The sequence below is a fragment of the Cetorhinus maximus genome, chromosome 8 (assembly GCF_964194155.1).
Source record: "Cetorhinus maximus chromosome 8, sCetMax3.hap1.1, whole genome shotgun sequence".
NCBI classification, from domain to species: domain Eukaryota; kingdom Metazoa; phylum Chordata; class Chondrichthyes; order Lamniformes; family Cetorhinidae; genus Cetorhinus; species Cetorhinus maximus.
Window position 1 is genome coordinate 50,458,166 of NC_135886.1, and position 19,843 is coordinate 50,478,008.

Below are 19,843 nucleotides of genomic sequence, written 5' to 3' on the forward strand. Positions count from 1 at the left end.
GCCTCTCCTTTAATGTCCAGCTGGGTGGAACTGCCTTCGCCGGTTCCATTATCTATCCAATTATAGTCAAAGAATCACCTGCAATGGCTTCTCTTATTACTCCTCCTCCATTACCTCTGAAGTCCAAGGATTTAACCTCAATCCCCTTGCATTTCTCATTCAAATGCTACCCCTCCACAACATCACATGAAAACATCTTATGTTTCACACGTACAGTGACAACAAACAGCTCTACTCTACCACCACCTTTCAACCCCTCCACTGATCTGTCTCAATGCTTGTTCAACATTCAATAATAGATGAGCAGTAATTTCCTCCAACTGGATACTGTAAAGGTTGAAGAGCATTGTTTTTGGTCCCCGCTGAAACTCTGCTCCAAGTGTCTGACTGTTCACAACCCTTGTGTGACTCAGTTTGAGTTTCCGATCACAAATCTATGTTCCACAGCTGTTAACATCTACGACTTCATCCATGCCTCAGATCATCTGCTGCTGAAATCCTCGTCCATGCCATTGCTATCGAACTATTCCAATGCTCCCCAGCCTCTCAGCTTCTGCCCTACCTAAACGTGAGCTCATCCCAAACTCTACCACATATCCTGACTTGCACCAAGTCTGTTTCACCCAATTCCTGTGTTTGTAGACCTACCTCGTGTCACTAGATTGGAAGCCATTGATTCTCACCCTTGTTTTCAAAATCTCTCTGCCTTACCCTTGCCTAACTCTCTAACCTCCTCTAGCCTTGCCTCACCCTCCCCAGTCTCCTCTAGCCTTACTGAGAATTCTGCACTCCTAATTCTGGCCTCTTGTGCACCCCCAACTTTAACCACTCCACCTAACTGTGACTCAGTTGGTAGCACTTTCACCTGAACCAGACGGTCGTCAATTCATGTCTCCACTCAAGAGACTCGAGCACTAAAATTTAAGTCGACACTCCCATACAGTATTGAGGAAGTACAGTCAAAGGTGTTGTCTTTTGGATGAGATGTTAAACTGAGGCCCTGGTTTCCTTCTCACATGGATGTATAAGATTTCATAACACTATTTCAAAGAAGAGCAGAGGGGTTACCCCTGATGTCCTTGCCAGTATTTGTGTCTCAAGCAACGTACCAAAATAAATAACTGGTCATAATCCAGGACACCCACCCTAGTTGTGCTGACAGGCCACACACACGCTGCCTATTTATGCAAGTTCTCTGCAATTTCAGTCGTAAAGTTCTTGTGCTTAATTTATTCATGTGTGCTGTGCCCTAAAGTTACTAAATCAACCATTTAAGCTCAGGTAGTGAAACCAATGGAAGAATTTCACAATGTCCAGTGATCTAGGTAGACAAAGTCGATTTGAGATTTCAAAATTTATGGTAAAACGTTTTATTCTAGTTTCTTTTTCATGACCATTAACAGGGACACAGGAGAAAGCCAGGTGTTTTATTTTCCTTCTTGCAAGAACAAAGCAATCTCCCAGTTTAGACAAACCCCAAACTGTGAGCAGAGGCGAAACAGAAACAGGATACTGCCTCTGTCCCACATCAACATCAATTAAATTCCTGATCTTATTTGGTATAGTAACACAGACCAGTTATTTGATTACTAACGCTTGATATCAACTAGTCTCCCTGTTTCTATGCAAAAGGCATATATACAGTACCAACAATTAACATTTCCACCTTGATGCATTAATATACTTTTAAAAAAAAAAGTCAGCCGTTCTTTTTCATTCGGTATTACACAGGGTGCCCTTTGTGGGAATAACAGTGATATTTATTTTTAGGCACAAATCTGTTAGTTTCTGGAATAGGGAAAAAGTGTTCCAAAGCTGCAGTGCTCCACAGCGTCAACAAACTTTTACTGAAAGATTTAATGAAAGCCAGCACTCATGGCACTCAAGTGTTTCAGTTGTATAGCTTTTTTCACAGATTTTCTTTCTAACATATAAAGGCAAATAAACTTAAATTTCAAATTAGCATTGATGTAAGATGCTGTTCGAGTTTAAATCAAGCTCCTATATGGTTGTGAAACTATAAGGCTTCCTGCTCATTCACTGCCCCGAGCCTGTGCGTTACCTTTTTTTTGTATTTTTTTTATTTTTGCTTCATTTTGTATTTTTTTTTAAGCTTTTGATAAAAGCACAGACAAGTGGTAGAACTGAAGATTTGCTTGAAAATAGATAAATTGTGTTCCATTTTGGGCTGGGAAACACAGAGGGTAGTAGAGGCAGACTATTCTTGCGTAAACCCTCCCCTCCCCGAAGATACTGCATTGGGTAATGTGCTTGCTGGGGGAAGAGAAAAGAAATCAATCGATGACTCCAGCTTGACGAATCTTTCTCTCTGCAGTGAATCCCTGCAAGAAGTAAAACAAATGGTTAATTTCCCAATGATTCCTCTAGCAAACTGGATACACCAGAAACAAGCTGACAAAATGGGCCTTCAGAATTAAACACTTTCATTGGTTTGAAGACTGCCGAGTTGGCCCAAAGTCAATATAATAAAACTCAGGAGCTAAATTCTTCACACTTCAGAGCTGCAGCTGCTAGTTTTATGCTGTTCTTGAATATCTTTCAGCCTTCATTTGCAAGTCAAATAAACAGTAGTAAATTTGATTAACAGCAACAACCCAACTGTGCTATGCAGACAGCAAATGCTCAACTCTAGTTGAATTACTGAAATGACAGTGGCCTGGTAGCCCACCAATCTTCTGGTCTCCTGAGGTTCCACGAAGGGCAGCAGAACAGAAGTCACTTAAATAAAAATACTAATGTAATTCCAGATGTTGACTGCTGACAGGCCATGAAACAGGGAGACAGTCCAGATCCAATAGTCAGGAAGAGGAACTTGCAAAAAGAAATATCCTCAGCCAAGGACGCAGCAGCCAATTGTGGTGCCGCTGTGGAAATCCGAGAGGATTCAGCATCAAGAGGTTAAACCTACAGTAAGTATGTTCAGTACTCCATCATATGCTATGGTTATTGAAAAAGCCATCAAGTGAGCCATATTTGTTTAATGAAATTCTCTAGAACCATGAAAGCTATTTTTCAGCACAAAAGCATTATAACTCTGGGAGGATCTGTGCTATGCACCAAATGAAATTCAGGGTTTTATTTCTGAGTAACAGAAGTATATTATAGGCTAGTCTTTTTACAGGGCTCCCAGCTGCTCAGGGATTCTGGTTTGGATGAAAATCTAGCAGTTTTTTGAAAAGACACAGATCATAAATTGGCAAAGTAAAGATGGAAATCTCAGTCTTCTGCCAATTCTAACCTGGTGTCCATGCAGTCTATAACAGATGTCAACAACATTTTGCCTGCTCCCCACCTTGTCCCACTTGTGCATGTTCCCTTCATCAAACCTACGGCACTTATACATCAACTTTAACGGATGGAGTAAACATGCTGCAATACTCTTTCAGCAGAACCACTATAGCAGGTCAGAGAGAAAATAGACAAGAGGATGCTCAGAAGGGGGAAGGTGAGTGGACATTTCCTATATAGCTACCTCAGAGCCCCTTTCAAAAAGGGCACCGGGAGAACTCATTTAAAAAGAGCACAGGGTGCGAGGATATTTTATGTGCGATCAGCGGCGGAGTGACGTCACGAACCACAGCATGACATGAGTGCAGGGAAAGCAGCTGATTGGTGAGTATTTCTAGTCTTTAAAGTAAAAGTAAGGTTTTTATTTCGTGTTTAGGGCTATAGTCTTTTTCTCTATTTTTCTTAAAAATAGCTTAAGGATATGATCGATACTGGTGTTAAAACAATATTAAAATATTTACAAGTGCAAAGAGCAGGGATACTAGAGAACTGATTAATAAATTAAATAAAATACGATAGTGATATCAGGACGGATGATGTGTTGCTGCTGCAGCATTTGGGAACTGCTGGACACCAAGGTGATCCGGAGCAAACATATCTGTAGTAAGTGGCTGCAGCTCGAGGAACTTCGGATCTGAGTTGAGGAACTGGAGTCCGAGCTGCAGACATTGCGCCACATCAGGGAGGGGGAAAGTTACCCGGATACTTTGCACCAGAAGGCAGTCACACCCCTCAGAGTAGGTAATTCAAATTTGGTCTGTGATCAGGGACAAGAGGGTGTGACTGCAGGTGAGGCAGGTATGGGGACCCAGGGGGTAGCATTAGAGGAGCCTAGGCCCATGCAGCTGTTCAACAGTTACAAGGTTCTTGCAAGCTGTGTGGACGAGAGCGGGGACTGCAGGGAGGATGAGCAAACTGACCATGGTACCGTGGTACAGGGAGCCATTCAAGTGAGGGGAGGAAATTGGAATGTAGTAGTGGTAGGGGACAGCATAATTAGGAGGATAGATACTGTTCTCTGCAGCCGCGAGCGTGAGTCCCAAACGCTGTGTCGCCTGCCCGGTGCCAGGGTTAAGGACATCTCCTCAGGGCTGGAGAGGAGCTTGGAGTGGGAGGGGAGGGATCCAGTTGTCGTCGTCCACGCCTGTACCAATGACATTGATAGGACTAGAAAGGAGATTCTGCTGAAAGAATTTGAACAGTTAGGAGCTAAATTAAAAAACAGAGCCTCCAAAGCAATAATCTCAGGATTACTATCCGAGCCACGGGCAAACTGGAATAGAGTAAATAAAGTCAAGGAGTTAAATGCGTGGCTCGAAGATTGGTGTGGGAGGAATGGGTTTCAGTTCATTGGGCACTGGCACCAGTACTGGGGTAGAAGGGAGCTTTTCTGGTGGGACAGGCTTCATTTGAACCGTGCTGGGACCAATGTCCTTGCAAACCGAATAACTAGGGCTGTAAAGAGGGCTTTAAACTGAACAGAGGGGTGGAGGGGGAGGATTCTGGAGAGGAGATATGCAGGCTTACAAAGCAAAAGGATGTGGCAGCCTTGCAGGGCAGCTATTTAAGTAATGATTTCCAGAGTGTGACAGGAAGGGACAGGGTGTACAAACAAACAAACAGTAGCAAATAGGGTCAAAAGGGGAAAAAAATGGTAAAAAGGCAAAATTAATGGCTCTTTACTTAAATTCACGTAGCATTCGGAACAAGGCAAATGAATTAATAGCGCAAATAGAGGTTAATAAGTATGATCTTATAGCCATTATGGAGACATGGTTACAAGGAGATCAAAGCTGGGAACTAAATATTCAAGGCTTTGTGACTTTTCAAAAGGACAGGCAGGAAGAAAAGGGTGTGGGGTAGCTTTGTTAGTACAAGATGGAATAAGTACGATAGCAAGAAATGATTTGGATTGGAAGGTGCAGGATCCATATGGGTGGGGGTAAGAAATAACAAGGGGAAAATGACACTGGTGGGAGTAGTCTATAGGCCCCCTAACAGTAGCTATATTGTAGGACAGAGAATAAATCAGGAGATAATGAGGGCATGTAAAAAAGGCAGTGCATTAATCATGGGTGACTTTAATCTTCATGTAGATTGGGAAAATCAAATTGGTAGAGGTAGCCACGATCAAGAATTCATAGTGTATTTGGGACAGTTTCCTAGAACAATATGTTGTGGATCCAACCAGGGATCAGGCTATTTTAGATCTGGTAATGTATAATGAGGCAGGTTTAATAAATGATCTCAGAAAAAGATCCCTTACGAAATGGTGACCATAACATGATAGAATTTAGCATTCAGTTTGAATGAGAAACTTGGGTCAGAAACAACTGTGCTAAACCTAAATAGGTCAGTTAGCTTAACTTCTGTCATTGGGAAAATGTTAAAGAGTCTATTATAAAGGATGTAATAGCAGAGCATTTAGAAATGCATAATATAATCAAGCAGAGTCAGCATGGCTTCATGAAGGGGAAATCATGTCTGACAAATGTGTTAGAATTCTTTGAGGTAACAAGCAAGATAGATAAAGGGGAACCAGTAGATGTAATATATTTGGATTTCCAAAAGGCGTTTGATAAGTAGGCTTATGTACGGTAACTTGATAAGACAAGAGCCAATGGTGTTGGGTGTAGTATATTAGCATGGATTGAGGATTAGCTAATTAAATAGACGACAGAGAGTTGGGATAAGGGGGGCATTTTCAGGATGGCAACCTGTAACTAGGAGTGCCACAGGATGAGTGCTGGGGCTACAATTATTTACAATATATATTAATGACATGGACGAGGGAAGTGAATGTACTATCGCCAAGTTTGCGGATGAGACAAAAATAGGTGGGAAGGCAAGTGATGAGGATGACAGTCTACAAAGGGATATAGACAGGTTAAGCGAGCGAGCAGGCAAAAACTTGGCAGATAGAATATAATGTGGGAAAATGTAAGGTTCTGTACTTTGGCAGGAAGAATAGGGGAGCTGAATATTATTTAAATGGAGAAAGACTGCAGAAAATTGCAGCAGAGGGGGATTTGGGTGTCCTCATGCATGAATCACAAAAAGCTAGTATACAAGTTCAGCAGGTAATAAGGAAGGCAAATGGAATGTTGACCTTTATTTCAAAGGGAATGGAGTATAAAAATAGGAAGTCTTGCTAAAATTATACAAAGCACTAATTAGACCACACCTAGAATAGTGCGAACAGTTTTGGTCCCCTTATCTAAGGAAAGATATACTGGCATTGGAAGCAGTCGAGAGAAGGTTCACTAGGTTGATCCCAGGTATGGAGAGACTTTCTTTGAGGAGAGGTTGAGTAGGTTGTGCCTGTATTCATTGGAGTTTAGAAGAATGAGAGGCAACCTTATTGAAACATAAGATTGTTAGGAAGCTTGACAGGGAAGATGCTGAGAGATTGTTTCCCCTTGTAGGAAATTCTAGGACCAGAGGGCATAATCTCAGAGTAAGGGGTCATTTAAGGCAGAGACGAGGAGGAATTTCTTCTGAGGGTAGTGAATCTGTGGAATTCTTTACCGCAGAGGGTGCAGAGACTGGGTCGTTAAATATATTCAAGGGCGAGATAGATTTATTTTTTTTTAAAACAGATTTATCAGTGAGGGATTCAAGGTTTATGGGGAAAAGGCAAGAAAATGGAGTTAAGGATTATCAGATCAGCCATGATTTGTGAATGGCAGAGCAGACCCGCTAGGCTGAATGGCCTACTTCTGCTCCTACGTCTTATGGTCTAAGACGGTGAATTTTTGAAATGAACATTCCTCAATAAACTTGAAGAAAACAACAGCTGTGTGACTCTAACTCAGAGATAAGGTCGTCCCAACTCAGATTTCCAGTCTGCGCTATACCTGAAACAGTACCCACAGACTTGGTGGAGAAAAGGAACAGAAGCAGCCTCACTGCTCCACAACTTATAACCTCTGATGGAAAATGTAGTTGTAAGCATTAGACAAAGTCAAAACTAAACTCAACTGGCATGTCCTCTGCTGTCAAACATTATGGACTCAACACTAAGGTCCACAGACAAGGAACTATCTAAAATCTACTGTCTGTATGCTTCTGTACATATCTCAGTACATTCACTCTAAGTCATGGCCAGGGTAGGGCAGGGGGGAGGGGGGGGGGGGGGTGGTGAAAGAAAGGGATGTATCCCAAACATCTGCATTATGAGTAACTCAAATCTTTTGTCAAACTGCATTATTTAAAATCAAAAACAGACCTGTGAAAAACCTGCTAGTGCTCAGTTAATTTCCGCTATAAAAAGGTAAATTCCAGCTGTTGATCCACAGCAATTGTTGTCAATGTGAATGAACTAATACAGATAGCTCTGTACATAGGATCACATCAGCAGCTAGAGATGACTCAAACTGAAAACAAGATTCCTTTTGAATTCCTAATGACTCAGTGGTGTGATAAAGATCAAGACAGCAAGGGAGCACAGTTCAATCTACTTGAGTGCTCAGTTAGTCAATTTCAGCTCAAGCGACAGCGAATCTTCTACAGACCTCAATATTCCCCAAGCTATGGGTGGGTGGGTACATTGGATGTGGTCCTGCTTTCAATTGCTCAACTTCTATTGCCACTCATATGAACATACAAATTAGGTGTAGGTAATTCAGCCCCTCAAGCCTGCTCCACCATTCAATGAGATCATGGCTGACCTGATTGTGGCCTCAACTCCGCATTCCCCCTACTCCCAGTAACCTTTGATTCCCTTCTTTGTCAAGAATCCACCTCTGACTTAAAAATATTCACTGACCCTGCCTCCACCGCTCTCTGGGAAAAGTTCCAAAGATTCACGACCCTCAAAAAAAATTTCTTCTCATCTCCATCTTAAATGGGAAATCCCTTATTTTTAAACCGTATGCCCTTGTTCTAGTCTCTCGCACAAGAGGAAACATTCTTTCAGCATCCACCCTGTCAAGTCCCCTCAGGATCTTACAGGTTTCAATATGGTCACTTCTCAATCAACTCCAATGGATGCAGGCCCAGCCTGTCCAGCCTTTCCTCGTAAGATAATCCCCCATCCCAGGTATCAGTTGAGTGAAACTTCTCTGAACTGCTTCTAACACATTTATATCCTTTCTTAAATAAGGAGGCCAAAATTATACATTGTGCTCTAGATTTAGTCTCACCAACACCCTGTACAATTGTAGCAAAACTTCCCTACTTTTATATTCCACTCCCCTTGCAATCTAAGCTATAGACAAAAAGGTTATACAAACGAGGTGCTGGCTGTTGTGAAACTAATGTAATGAGAGTCCGTGTCTATAAAGGTAGGAAAGAAATCTGGACCACAATCAGTGTGGGTTGAAACTTCGGAACATTTAAAACTGATGTTGCAAACTGCAGGTTTGCTACCAACAAGAATAAAAATCTGAAACAATGACAGTTCTGGCATTTCAATCTTAAAATATAAATCTATGGCCTAATCAATAACACACGTTAAATTCTCAGGATTGTTTTATCTGAAAATATGGTTGCATTTTTCAGCAAGATTTAATAAAAAAAATAAATCTTAATACAAGTAATTCAAACGTTTTACCAAACAGACAGTACAACCCATTTGGAATCTTCATTACAAAACTGTGATCCAAATCAATGTTAGGAGAGTGTTATATATTGTAATGCAGGGTTACAACATATAATTACACATGTACCACTCGACAACTGATTTAGATCAATTTATCACCACATGATAACATTTACCTTTGTGTTATCAGGTCCCTTTGGTTGGCGAAGCACGACCAGCTTTGGAGCGCTTGCGTCATCCAATGTGATACTCTTCAGACGATGTACTAAACGGTCAGGACGTGGAGCTGCCACAAGCCGAGGGCCCTCACTGTACGGAAAAATATAAACAATAAATCTAGTGAATTTACTGCATACCGGTGAGACAAAAATTATGATGTGTACAATTTAAAAGTATATGTTGACAGAAGGGAAGCATTTATGGAACAGAAGGAATAATTAAGGGCTGGAACTCTTTCTACTAATCTTGAAATAACCCAACAATCCAATCCCCTAATGGGCAGGATCCTGGCTGGATAAGCTAAGAGGCCAACTAGTGCACTTCAAATGGAACCTTTTGTGCTTTCATCTTAGTGAAGATGGAGCTTTGGTTCAATGTCTCGTCTCAAAAGGTAGCACCTCCACAATGCAGCACTCCTTCAATACTGGATTGTCTGCTAAAGTATCAGGAGTGGGGTTTGAACCCACAACCTTCTGATTCAGAGGTAACAGTCAGCATTCTCACCTCTGCAAGATATTGGTTTTAATATTCTGAAAGCAAGTGGTCTTAAACATGATGAAAATGCTCAACAGTATTCCACTCAAATATTTGTTACTCATTAGATATCCATTGAGTTAGGCAGATTGAAAAAAAACACAGAAAAAAAGATTTCACGATTTTAAAACCACCCTTGTTAATCAAGGATAATATTTTCAAGGGTTTCAATTTCAGAATTCACCATTTTAACCAAAACTATAACAAAGAAAAAATGCAATATGCATCTGAAACAAATCATCTCAATTAAAGAAAATCAAGTAACGGTGAACAATATGTGACTGCATCATGTTATGTACATATTGACCTTGACAGCCTATGTAGTGAGGAAAGTGTACATTTTCCCCCTTCCCCGCGCCCCCTCCCACACAATGGACAGAACCATATTTGGAGATGCAAAGCACCTTGCAATGGTGGATACAGAAAAGATGCAGTGATGTGATATGAAGGTACAATAATCTTGAGAATACAACTGCAGTGGTAATACTTAGAAATCTATTTGAATTTGACCATAATCCAAATGTTAATAAAGTGAATGACTTGATAAGTTGGTAAATATCTTGTTTTCTATATACTTTAAGGACAGACAGTACAGGGCTTTAAAACTATATTTCAAGCAGCAAAGAATACACAAATTAGAATAATTACATTTTGCTCTGTGAGCTCTCTGTTCAGGTTTTGATACCAGATTATACATCTCTACCAAAAAGCATTTTATATATCAATTTCCACAAATTATAAAACAAAGCTGAACACTTTGAAAACAACAAAACCATTAAGTCCTATTAATGAATCTTGGCTGAAAAATCAGTGAACATTCTGACTACTATAATATTGTAACATGAACAAGTAGGTTATTAAATGGTCTCCAACTCTGGATGATTTGAGTATGTCATTCAGATGTTCAAGTACTTTTGTTTTCTTTGTATAATATGTTATTTTTGTGTACACCGGAAGCTTACCTGACACGGAATACATTGCAGGCACTACATTTTCCTGTGCGTTGGTTTAAGATGACAGAAAACTCCACCTCATCTCCAGGTTGCAACTCCACACCATCCAGTACCTCATTCACACGGAAGAACAGCTTTTTACCATCGCCAACTTCATAGTTAATGAAGCCAAACTAGGAAAACACAGAAAAAAGTCACCATCATGGGAATCATATGCAAATATGCACACAATGGAATAACCAAATTAGGCAATGTGCAGAAAAACAGTTTAGATTATAATGCTCCTCAGTAACCTCTTCAATGGGGCAGCTATTGGCGAAATTTTAAAAATATATATGAAAGCCAAAACACCAAAATGAGACACTGAAGAGCTCCAAAGGTATCTGAAGCAGCACCCTTGGCTATCGATCCAGTACTCAAATCTCCCTACACCACAGGACGTAATGGACTAAAATTCTGACCATGCAGAGAGGACAGGGGGCTGAAAACTCAGCCTAGAAGTGGTTACAGACAGATATCTGGGTTCATGTGAGGCAAGTGGAACCCCATAAATAACTTGCATTGTGAAGGCGGTTGTGTGTGTGTGTTGGGGGGGCGGTGGGGGAAGATAATTTGGATTTTATTTTTACATTTAAAAAATGTTACTAAATTAGAACTCAAAAGCATAAGAAAGCCAAGCTTTGATGGCAACAGTGAAATAAAATCATTAGTTTGGCCATAAAGTTATTTACTTCATTGCTACAATAGGGCTAATTCCTTCATCCGATTCACAGGACAAAGCCCCAAACTAATATTTGGTTAGCCCATTTTTTTTCTGTAAGGCATTTGGAATCAACAAAAACTCAGTTCAATATAAATTCTAAAATATAAAATGTAAAATGGTTAGGATTTGTTCATTTGTCAGTAAAAAAAAACTCAATGAACGAATCCTGGAGTGGTATGTACTTGCTGGCAAAGCAGGTGAAGGAGCCAAATTAACACTACACAAATCTACCACTATGACCTTATACTCCCCAATACACCCTTTTCAAAAATGCAGTATAAATTGTAGATTGCCATGGAAACCAATGCTGCAGTGCTTGCTACTATGGGGTAGGTCATACTGGGAAAAAGCCTCATTGCAATTTTACGAAAATGAAAATGCAAGTCATCAAACAGTTTTAGAATTCTCAAACAATCATTCTGTTAAGTGCTCCCCTTAATGTATCTATGCTCTAGTTATAGAGTAGCCATTTAAAAAAATTTGTACGCAAGTAATCCCTCATTTGGAATGCAGTGAGTAGGCAAGGTTTTTCTTAAAAAATTGGTCTATAGTAGGTCCTACACAGGTTATAATCTTATTCTGGTCAAATACTTAAAATATTTTAGTAAAAGTTAAGGAATTGCTCACAACAAAAAACATGCATTAGTTGCCAAATTCCCAAAGACATTCCCTTTGTACTGAAAATCAAAAACTCAATACAACAGGTAGCAACATTTATACTTTAAATAATCAAATATTAATGCTACATTAATCTTGATGCTCAAGTAAGCTATAGGAGAAACTTGCAAATAATGTTTCAATAATTCCAACTGAGCAGCATTCTGTTTGAAAAAAAAGCAGCCAATCTGCTTTTACATATTTGCCATCAGCTGGGGCATGGATACTCGACCCCCAATTTTCCAGATGGAAGCACCTCATTTTAGCTTTCCCCCTTTGTGTCCCTCCCAAGATCAGGTACCTTGATATGGAACTGCTTGGGTGCATTTTTAGACATATGCACACAAACCTTTGGTACATGCTTTTTAAATTATTTGATATTATAGTTACGCAGCTCAAATCAGTGGTAATGGATACTCTGTGATCAATGCACATTTTTGCTGTGTAGATGATGGAACAGGCACATCCATAAAAGGAGTTTGCTTTCCCTGTCATTTTGAAGGTTTTGTAACAGGTACACACAGATCCACGATTCCTACTAAATTTGGAGTAGAAATCAGGGTAAAGAGCAGAGGCTGACAAGAATACTCAGAATACTGAACTCCATTTTACTGCAAAGGATGAGAATTACTGCATTAATTTAAAGGTTAACATGCTTTCTAGCCAAAGTCACATGCAGTAATGTGGGTAATAAGTAATAACCACTTAGCTGCTAAACACACTAATGCTATAAGTACACAGCTAGTAATCAGAGCAAGTGGGAGCTAGTATCAGCTGTCATGGAGGGAAAGGCAAGTTTTCTCAAGGTGACACAGAGGGATTCCAGTTTTGTCTAAAAATCCAAAAATTAACACAGGATGCATCACTGCAGCAACTACCATAGTACTTAGACTAATGAATGTTACCAATGTACATATTTTACTGGGTTTTGCAAGTTAATGCACAAACAGGTTGTCTATTTATGGACTAGAATTTGAAATAATGTTTTACTTTGTTGGATAAAGCCTTCTCTCTTGAAAGGATGTGGGAGCAAACTGTATTTTGGCTATTATAGGAAAAGAAATAGGAGTAGGTCACACTGCCTCTAGAGCCTGCTCTGCTTTTCAATAAGATCATGACTGAACTTTTAAAATGAACTCCACTTTCCTGCCCAATCCCAATTCCTTGGGGATTGGGCAAGTCAGTGGAGTTGACGTAAAAGCACAGCCATAATCTTATTTTATGGCAGAGATGGTTGAAGGGCTAAATGGTGTATTCCTGCTATTTCTATGCTCTTATAGTAGCTCTAGCTCCATAATCCTTTGGTTCCCTTAGCATCCTAAAATCTAGTCTTGAATATACTCAATGACTGGACATCCACAGCCCACTGGGTAGAGAATTCCAAAAGATCCACAACCTTCTGGAGTAAGAAATTTCTCATCTCAGTCCTAAATGGTTGACTCCTTGTCCTGCTAATACTGCGCAAGGAACTATCAACAACTTGCATAAATTGAGAATGGGGTTGAGAAACTTATCAGGCATTATTGAATGACAGAGCAGTCTCGATGGGCCGAATGGCCTAATTTCTGCTCCTATGTCTTATCGTCTTATTGAAAACAGCACTTGAAACTGGCCACCACATTCATTCCACTAGGTTACCTGCTTACATGTCCAAGGCTCTGCAAGAGGCTGGGCTGAAAGGATTTCTTTTGCCAACATTTCCTCAGAATACACAACTCTTCAGTGGTCTGAATTGTGGCTCAAATCATTTGAGTCAGCAGTTGACAGCTATTCAATATTGTGTCACAGCCAGAACCATAAGTAAACATGGTGAAATCAACATTAATTCACAAAAGAAATACAGAGCTCGATTATAAAGAGATATTAATTGAGCTCAAACCTGATTCAAACCCCAAGTTGTCGTGGCAACTGACAGCAAGCTAACCAACCCACTGAACCAACCACAACAACAGCACCACTGAACCAACCAGCTGCTCATTTTCCTCATTTAAGATTCCTGCCTCCTTGGTTACTCGTGGTCCTTTCTGCTTCAACAACAGCTTTTGACATGAAATAGTTACCCAAATTTCACAGGTTTGCTAAGGTATTATCATAGTCTTAGCCACTCAAAATTGTAATCCATTAAGCGAATATTCATCGCTGTGGACATTGCCTCTCCTGTAAACAGTGGTTTAGACATTTCCACATGTGCTAAGTTATTTACATTGTGCTGTCACACTGGAAGCTAACTATTCTCACCAGAGACTAATACGTGCACTTTCAGAAAACTGGACAGTTCTCAGCTTAAAAGATCTCAACTGATTTTTCCCACTAATGTTAACAGTGTTATCTTTCTCATCTACCATCCCAACATTGTTGCTCCAGATCGGATGGGGTAACAGGTAATGAACAAGCGATGGGATCTCCTGGTACTGTACCATGTACATTTACCTGCTGAGTCATCAGCCACATACAAGTTAAGAAAACCATCTGTTGCAACACATGCTATATAAATAAGTAACATTTTGAAAAGAAATACTGCTGCATACCCATTTTTGAGGTTTATCTGTTCCCATTATAGTGATATGGATCTGTTAAGGCCCATCATGAAGGACATTTACATGTGACAATGGGCTTGGACACTTTGCAACATGTTTGTAATCTACTGTGAACACTTCCCTCCAATTATTTATTAAAAATCCATAAAGCAACAATAAAACATCCCAACTCCGTTATCAGTTATCAAGCAACTAGATTGAGAATCTGCCCCACACTAATTAATGGCAGTATATGTTTCATTGTAACTTTCTCCCACAGTTTTGCTATAACACAACTACAATATAAAAAAACTAGATTGTGACTAGTCCACTATAGTTAAGATTTTATCTTCAATTCTAAAATGCAGGTGACTTTATACTTCACTTTAAAAAAAAGTAACAGTCAATTTTTTATCTGTATGCGATTGCTTTGAGAGATCATGCATCCATTTATGTTCCTAATCATCACTCCATTTCCTTCAACTGCAGACCGGCCCACAATAACCATTTAGGTCACACATCAGGTAATGCAAGATAGAAAGTGCTGGTCACATGTACACAGATACAGGAAGAAATTTAAGACCACTTAAACGGTCTAATATCATTGTGGACAGTGCCTCACTCCAGGAGAATACACAACAGTTTATATTTGAAGTTGATGCAATTAAGAAAGTGAAGTGTCTGAAATTCAACTACCAGAGAGGAGGAATTCTAGAAAGCTCAAGTGTCTACTTGATGAAGTAATTGTGCACAATCTAGAGTAGTCATTGGCATTAACCCTCACCTGATCTTTCACACAGTCCACAGTGCCTCTCCGTAAAGGTGTGGCGTCATAGGCCAATTTCTGTCCCGTTAGGGCCACAGTGCATAGCTGGAACTTGATAGTCTCCCCCTTCTGAAGGCAATCTGTTTTGTTTGCCAGACTGATGATGGCAAAAGGATACACTTCTCCTTTCATTGTCCCTGCAAGAACAAACCAAGTCAATAGCATTAAGTATTTCTTTTCAGCACAACTTATCTGAAAAAGCACTACAGCGTCATGGCTGGACTTTTGTGAAGCATTAAATTAAATTAGCTGTGTGTGCAGTTCTAGATTAGCACATTAAAAATGGCCACATGGCATGACAAGACTCAACATCTTTAGGACAGAAAAAAGGGGGAGCAAAATTCCCATAGTTACACAGACATGAGAAGGGAAAAAGAGACAAATGGTAATATGCCAATGAGCTTTGAGAATGATGAAGGAAGAGACAAGGTACAGCTTCCTGGTGAGGTGGCAAATTCAAAGCTCAAGTGACACCTGCAGTACTTGGGATACCCAAGCTCAACCCAGGAGGCAAAACCTTTGCAGGAGATCTGTCAGTAAACCATGCATGGGTGACTGGAAAAAGGCTTCTCAATTACAGGAAAATGGACTGCCTATTAATTAAAGATCTAATTAAAATGCTGTTGATTTAAGTAGTCATATTTGCCCTAAAGTTGTCTCAAATTTCATGAGAAGCGCTTTTGCACTGAAGGATGTAATTATTCTTTGGAATTTAACCCTACTTCTTTACATTGGGGTCTTTTAGTAGTCCAACACAAATGGAATAACCAGAAACCTTTCAAAAATAATCTTCATTTAAAGAGCAATTTTAATTGTTTTATATTCTTTCACGGGGTGTGGGCGTCACTGGCTAGGACAGCATTTATTGCCCATTCCTAATTGCCCATGAGAATTTTTGAACCGCTGCAGTCCATGTGTAGATACACCCTCAGTGCTGTTAGGGAGGGAGTTTCAGGATTTTTACCCAGCAACACTGAAGGAACAGCAATATTTTTCCAAGTCAGGATGGTGTGTGGCTTGGAGAGGAACTTGCAGGTAATGGCGTTCCCATGCATCTGCTGCCCTTGTCCTTCTAGGTGGCAGAGGCCGCAGGTTTGGAAGGTGCTGTCTAAGGAGCCTTGCTAAGTTGTTGCAGTGTATTTTTAGATGGTATGCACTGCTGCCACTGTGCGGCAGTGGTGGAGGGAGTGAATGCTTAAGGTGGTGGATGGCGTGCTAATTAAGTGGGCTGCTTTGTCCTGGATGGTGTCAAGCTTTGAGTGTTGTTGGAGTGGCACTCATCCAGGCAAGTGGAGAATATTCCATCAAACTCCTGACTTGTGCCTTGTAGATGGTGGACAGGCTTTGAGGAGTCAGGAGGCGAGTTACTCTGCAGAATTCCCAGCCTCTGACCTGCTCTTTTAGCCACAGTATTTATATGGCTGGTCCGGTTCAGTTTCTGGTCAATGGTAACCTCCAGGATATTGATATATACATTGATATGTTGGATGTTGATTTAATGAAGAAAAACATTGTAAGATGCTACACAAGAGTGTAATATGCTGGGGTCACTATGTCAGGAGGGACTTTGGTCAGAGATAGATTTAAGAAAATTCCCAAGGAGGGGATGGTGATGAAGCAGCTTAAGCAAAACCTCCAGTCCAGATTTAGGATAGATTTACCAGAATACTTGGATTTCAGAAGTTAAATTACAAGGAGAGATTACACAAAATAGGGATGTACTCCCTGGAGTTTAGAAGGTAAAGGGGTGAGTTGACAGAAGTTGAAGATGTTAGGGGAAACTGATAAGGTAGATAGAAAGAAACTATTCCAGCTTGATGGGGAGTCTAGGGTTGAGGATAGAGACTAAAAATTAGAGCCAGACCAGTCAGGAGTGAAATTAGGAAACACTTCTACACACAGGGGAGAAGAGTTTGGAACACTTTTCCACAAAAGGCAAATTGATGCTAGATCAATTGTTAACTTTTAAATCGGAGATTGGTAGATTTTATTAACCAAAGGTATTAAGGGATATTGGACAAAGGCAGGTTTCTGGAGTTCGGTCCCAGATTAGTCACAATTCCACAATGGCTGAAGAGACTGAGGGCTAAATGGCCTCCTTCTGTCCCTATGTGACAAAGTTACCAATGGTGGGGAAAGTACAAAAGGTCAGAAAGGAAATTGAATGGAAAGCTTGATGAGGAGGTGGATTTGTATGGCTACAGAAGGTTACAGAGGTGGGAATAGGCAAGTCATAAAGGGGATTTAAATAAGGGATGAGAATTATAGACGAGGTGCTGGGGTCACTAAGTGAATGCTGAGCATGACTAGATGCAAGAGTTTTAGATAAGCTGATTTTTTATAAAAACAGGGCGGAGGATGGGAGGCTAACCAGAAGGCCATTCGAATAGCTGATTCTGGAGTTGGCAAAGCCCTGGATGAAGGTTTTAACAGCAGGCACAGACCAGAAGGGTTTCTGTAAAACGAGAAAAGCTTTGTTTCTGTAATGTTTTGTCAAATGTTTGAATCGTATTTTAAGTGAAATTGGAGGTGGCCAAATTTAATGAGCTAAGAAATTATCTGCTTTTAGATCTGAAAACCAAGAAAGCAGTATAATAAAAATAATCTTGACAGTCATCAACTAACAACAGGGGGCAAATTAAGTTTAGTATAGTAAAAGACAGCTTGATAGAGTGATCACCTTAGCAATTTTGTTCTCTCAACCAAATAGCACATCATTGGCTCTGGATTCAACCCCTCTCCAGCCCACCAATTCACCACCTCAAAATCCTTCAATTTTAAAAAATGCTAGGCAGAGTTACAGACACAATTCACACATCTTTACAGGCATTTTAAAAGAAATTGTAGTTGCACTGATAACAGAACCTTACCCTCTTCTGTAATCTCAATAAGTCCCTGATACTCAGCCTGCTGTGGATCCACACTGCGTAATGGCCTCACCACCTTACCAGTATAGACTGTTGGATACACTTCATCACTGGGACCATTCACTGTAAAAGAAAAGAAAAAACATTAAGCTGGAGGCCTCACCTATTGTTAGGAGTCAAATTGATTATAGACAGCTAGTAGCAACAGAAGCTTGGAATCTGAAATGGGGAAGAACTACTTGCACCAATATTGATTTCCCAGGATACCTCTAACCAGCTTTGAAACACAAAACACTAAAAAGGAGCAAATCACAGATACAAAGGTTTTGTAATCTTCCTTCATAATACTTTTAAGTGAGAGGAATCAAAGACTTAATTTGTACTTCATCCTGTCCATTCCGGAATTAACTCAGGTCCAAGTCAAAAATGTTCATAATCAGAAATGATCCAAGGCCATGCCATCTTGTCTACTTAAATGCCTTATTACTGTATTAAACAATTCAGATAAAAGCTCGCAATAGCACAACTTTCAAGTTCAATGAGAAACCAACATTCCCCATCATCCTACTTCCAAGCTTGTAGATCACTAAATGAATCTCCAATCTTCCTTACTTTTATAACACCAACAATTGCCAGAGTGGATTCTTGGTGTATAAGACTTTCCATTTTTGCAGTCACAGTACATTCTGGAAAAGTGCATTACAAAACTTCACTCCAGCCTGTCAATTACTTTTAAGAGATGAAAGATCATGATACAGGTTTTCAATCAATCATTCATTATGCACTGAAGAATAGAAGCAGAAAATCCCCTATAGATCATAGCATGAATCTTGCTGAAGGTGAGCAAAGGATTCAAGCCCAATACTCGTCTCAAAACAAAATAGTTTTTGGTTTTTCTTTCTTTATAAGAAACAAAACTCCTTTATGATGGTCACTTCTACAGGTGTCTCTACAAATTTACAGGTTCTCAAACACCTAACCTTCCTGCCAATGTTCCCCTCCTAAAAGCATACAGCTTATTACTGAGTTTATAGGCAAGAGGGAACATCCGGTGCTGTACCCAAGAGGTTATTTTTCACACAAGAGTTCAATGAATATCAGAAAGTTATTTGAACAAAAAGGCATCAACACCTGAACCCTATTTTTTTTCATTAGGGTTCTTCAAAATTATTTTTAATTTAAGGCAGGTTTTATTTATTTATTTATTTTTAGCATCAAAAATCATGAAGGGAGGAAACAGAACTCAAAGCCAGTATATAAATTCAGAATAAGACATTATGATCAATTTTTGAACATGAGACTTCGGGAAATCAAGCGATTAAGGAGGCACAGCTCAGACAAAGGAAATCCAGATAGCTACACATATTACAGTCACCCCACTGCTACCTCAATATAAGTAGTTTTATGATTACACAATAATGTCAAGTTATTTGACCAGTAAAACACATCTATAGTGTTTGCAAATAGACTGTGCACTAGAATGTTGACTGCTAAAATGGATGTTTATAGTTCAGACTTTAACCTGGAAGAGTTGATACTACAGTTCAAGTTGCAGAATGTACCTATGAACAGTGTGCTGTGGTCACCATGTGTAGTGCATTTCCTGCTTTGATATCTAGCAAGAAAACAATAGGAAATTCTAGCAATTTTCCCCAAA

General features: G+C 39.9%; 1 protein-coding gene across 9 annotated transcripts in view; it reads right to left on the reverse strand.

Moving 5' to 3' along the window:
- Positions 1 to 1,354: 1,354 nt before the first annotated feature.
- csde1 (cold shock domain containing E1, RNA-binding) overlaps positions 1,355 to 19,843 on the reverse strand; it is a 119,599-nt gene continuing 101,110 nt past the window's right edge. For all 9 annotated transcript variants that reach the window (XM_078546819.1, XM_078546815.1, XM_078546818.1 and 6 more), the window contains 5 exons: positions 18,190 to 18,309; positions 15,278 to 15,456; positions 10,567 to 10,730; positions 9,028 to 9,160; positions 1,355 to 2,342 (listed from right to left, as the gene is read on the reverse strand). In XM_078546819.1, coding sequence (XP_078402945.1) covers positions 2,295 to 2,342; positions 9,028 to 9,160; positions 10,567 to 10,730; positions 15,278 to 15,456; positions 18,190 to 18,309 — 644 coding nt within the window. In that variant the 3' untranslated portion in view covers positions 1,355 to 2,294. The remainder of the gene's footprint in view (positions 2,343 to 9,027; positions 9,161 to 10,566; positions 10,731 to 15,277; positions 15,457 to 18,189; positions 18,310 to 19,843) is intronic.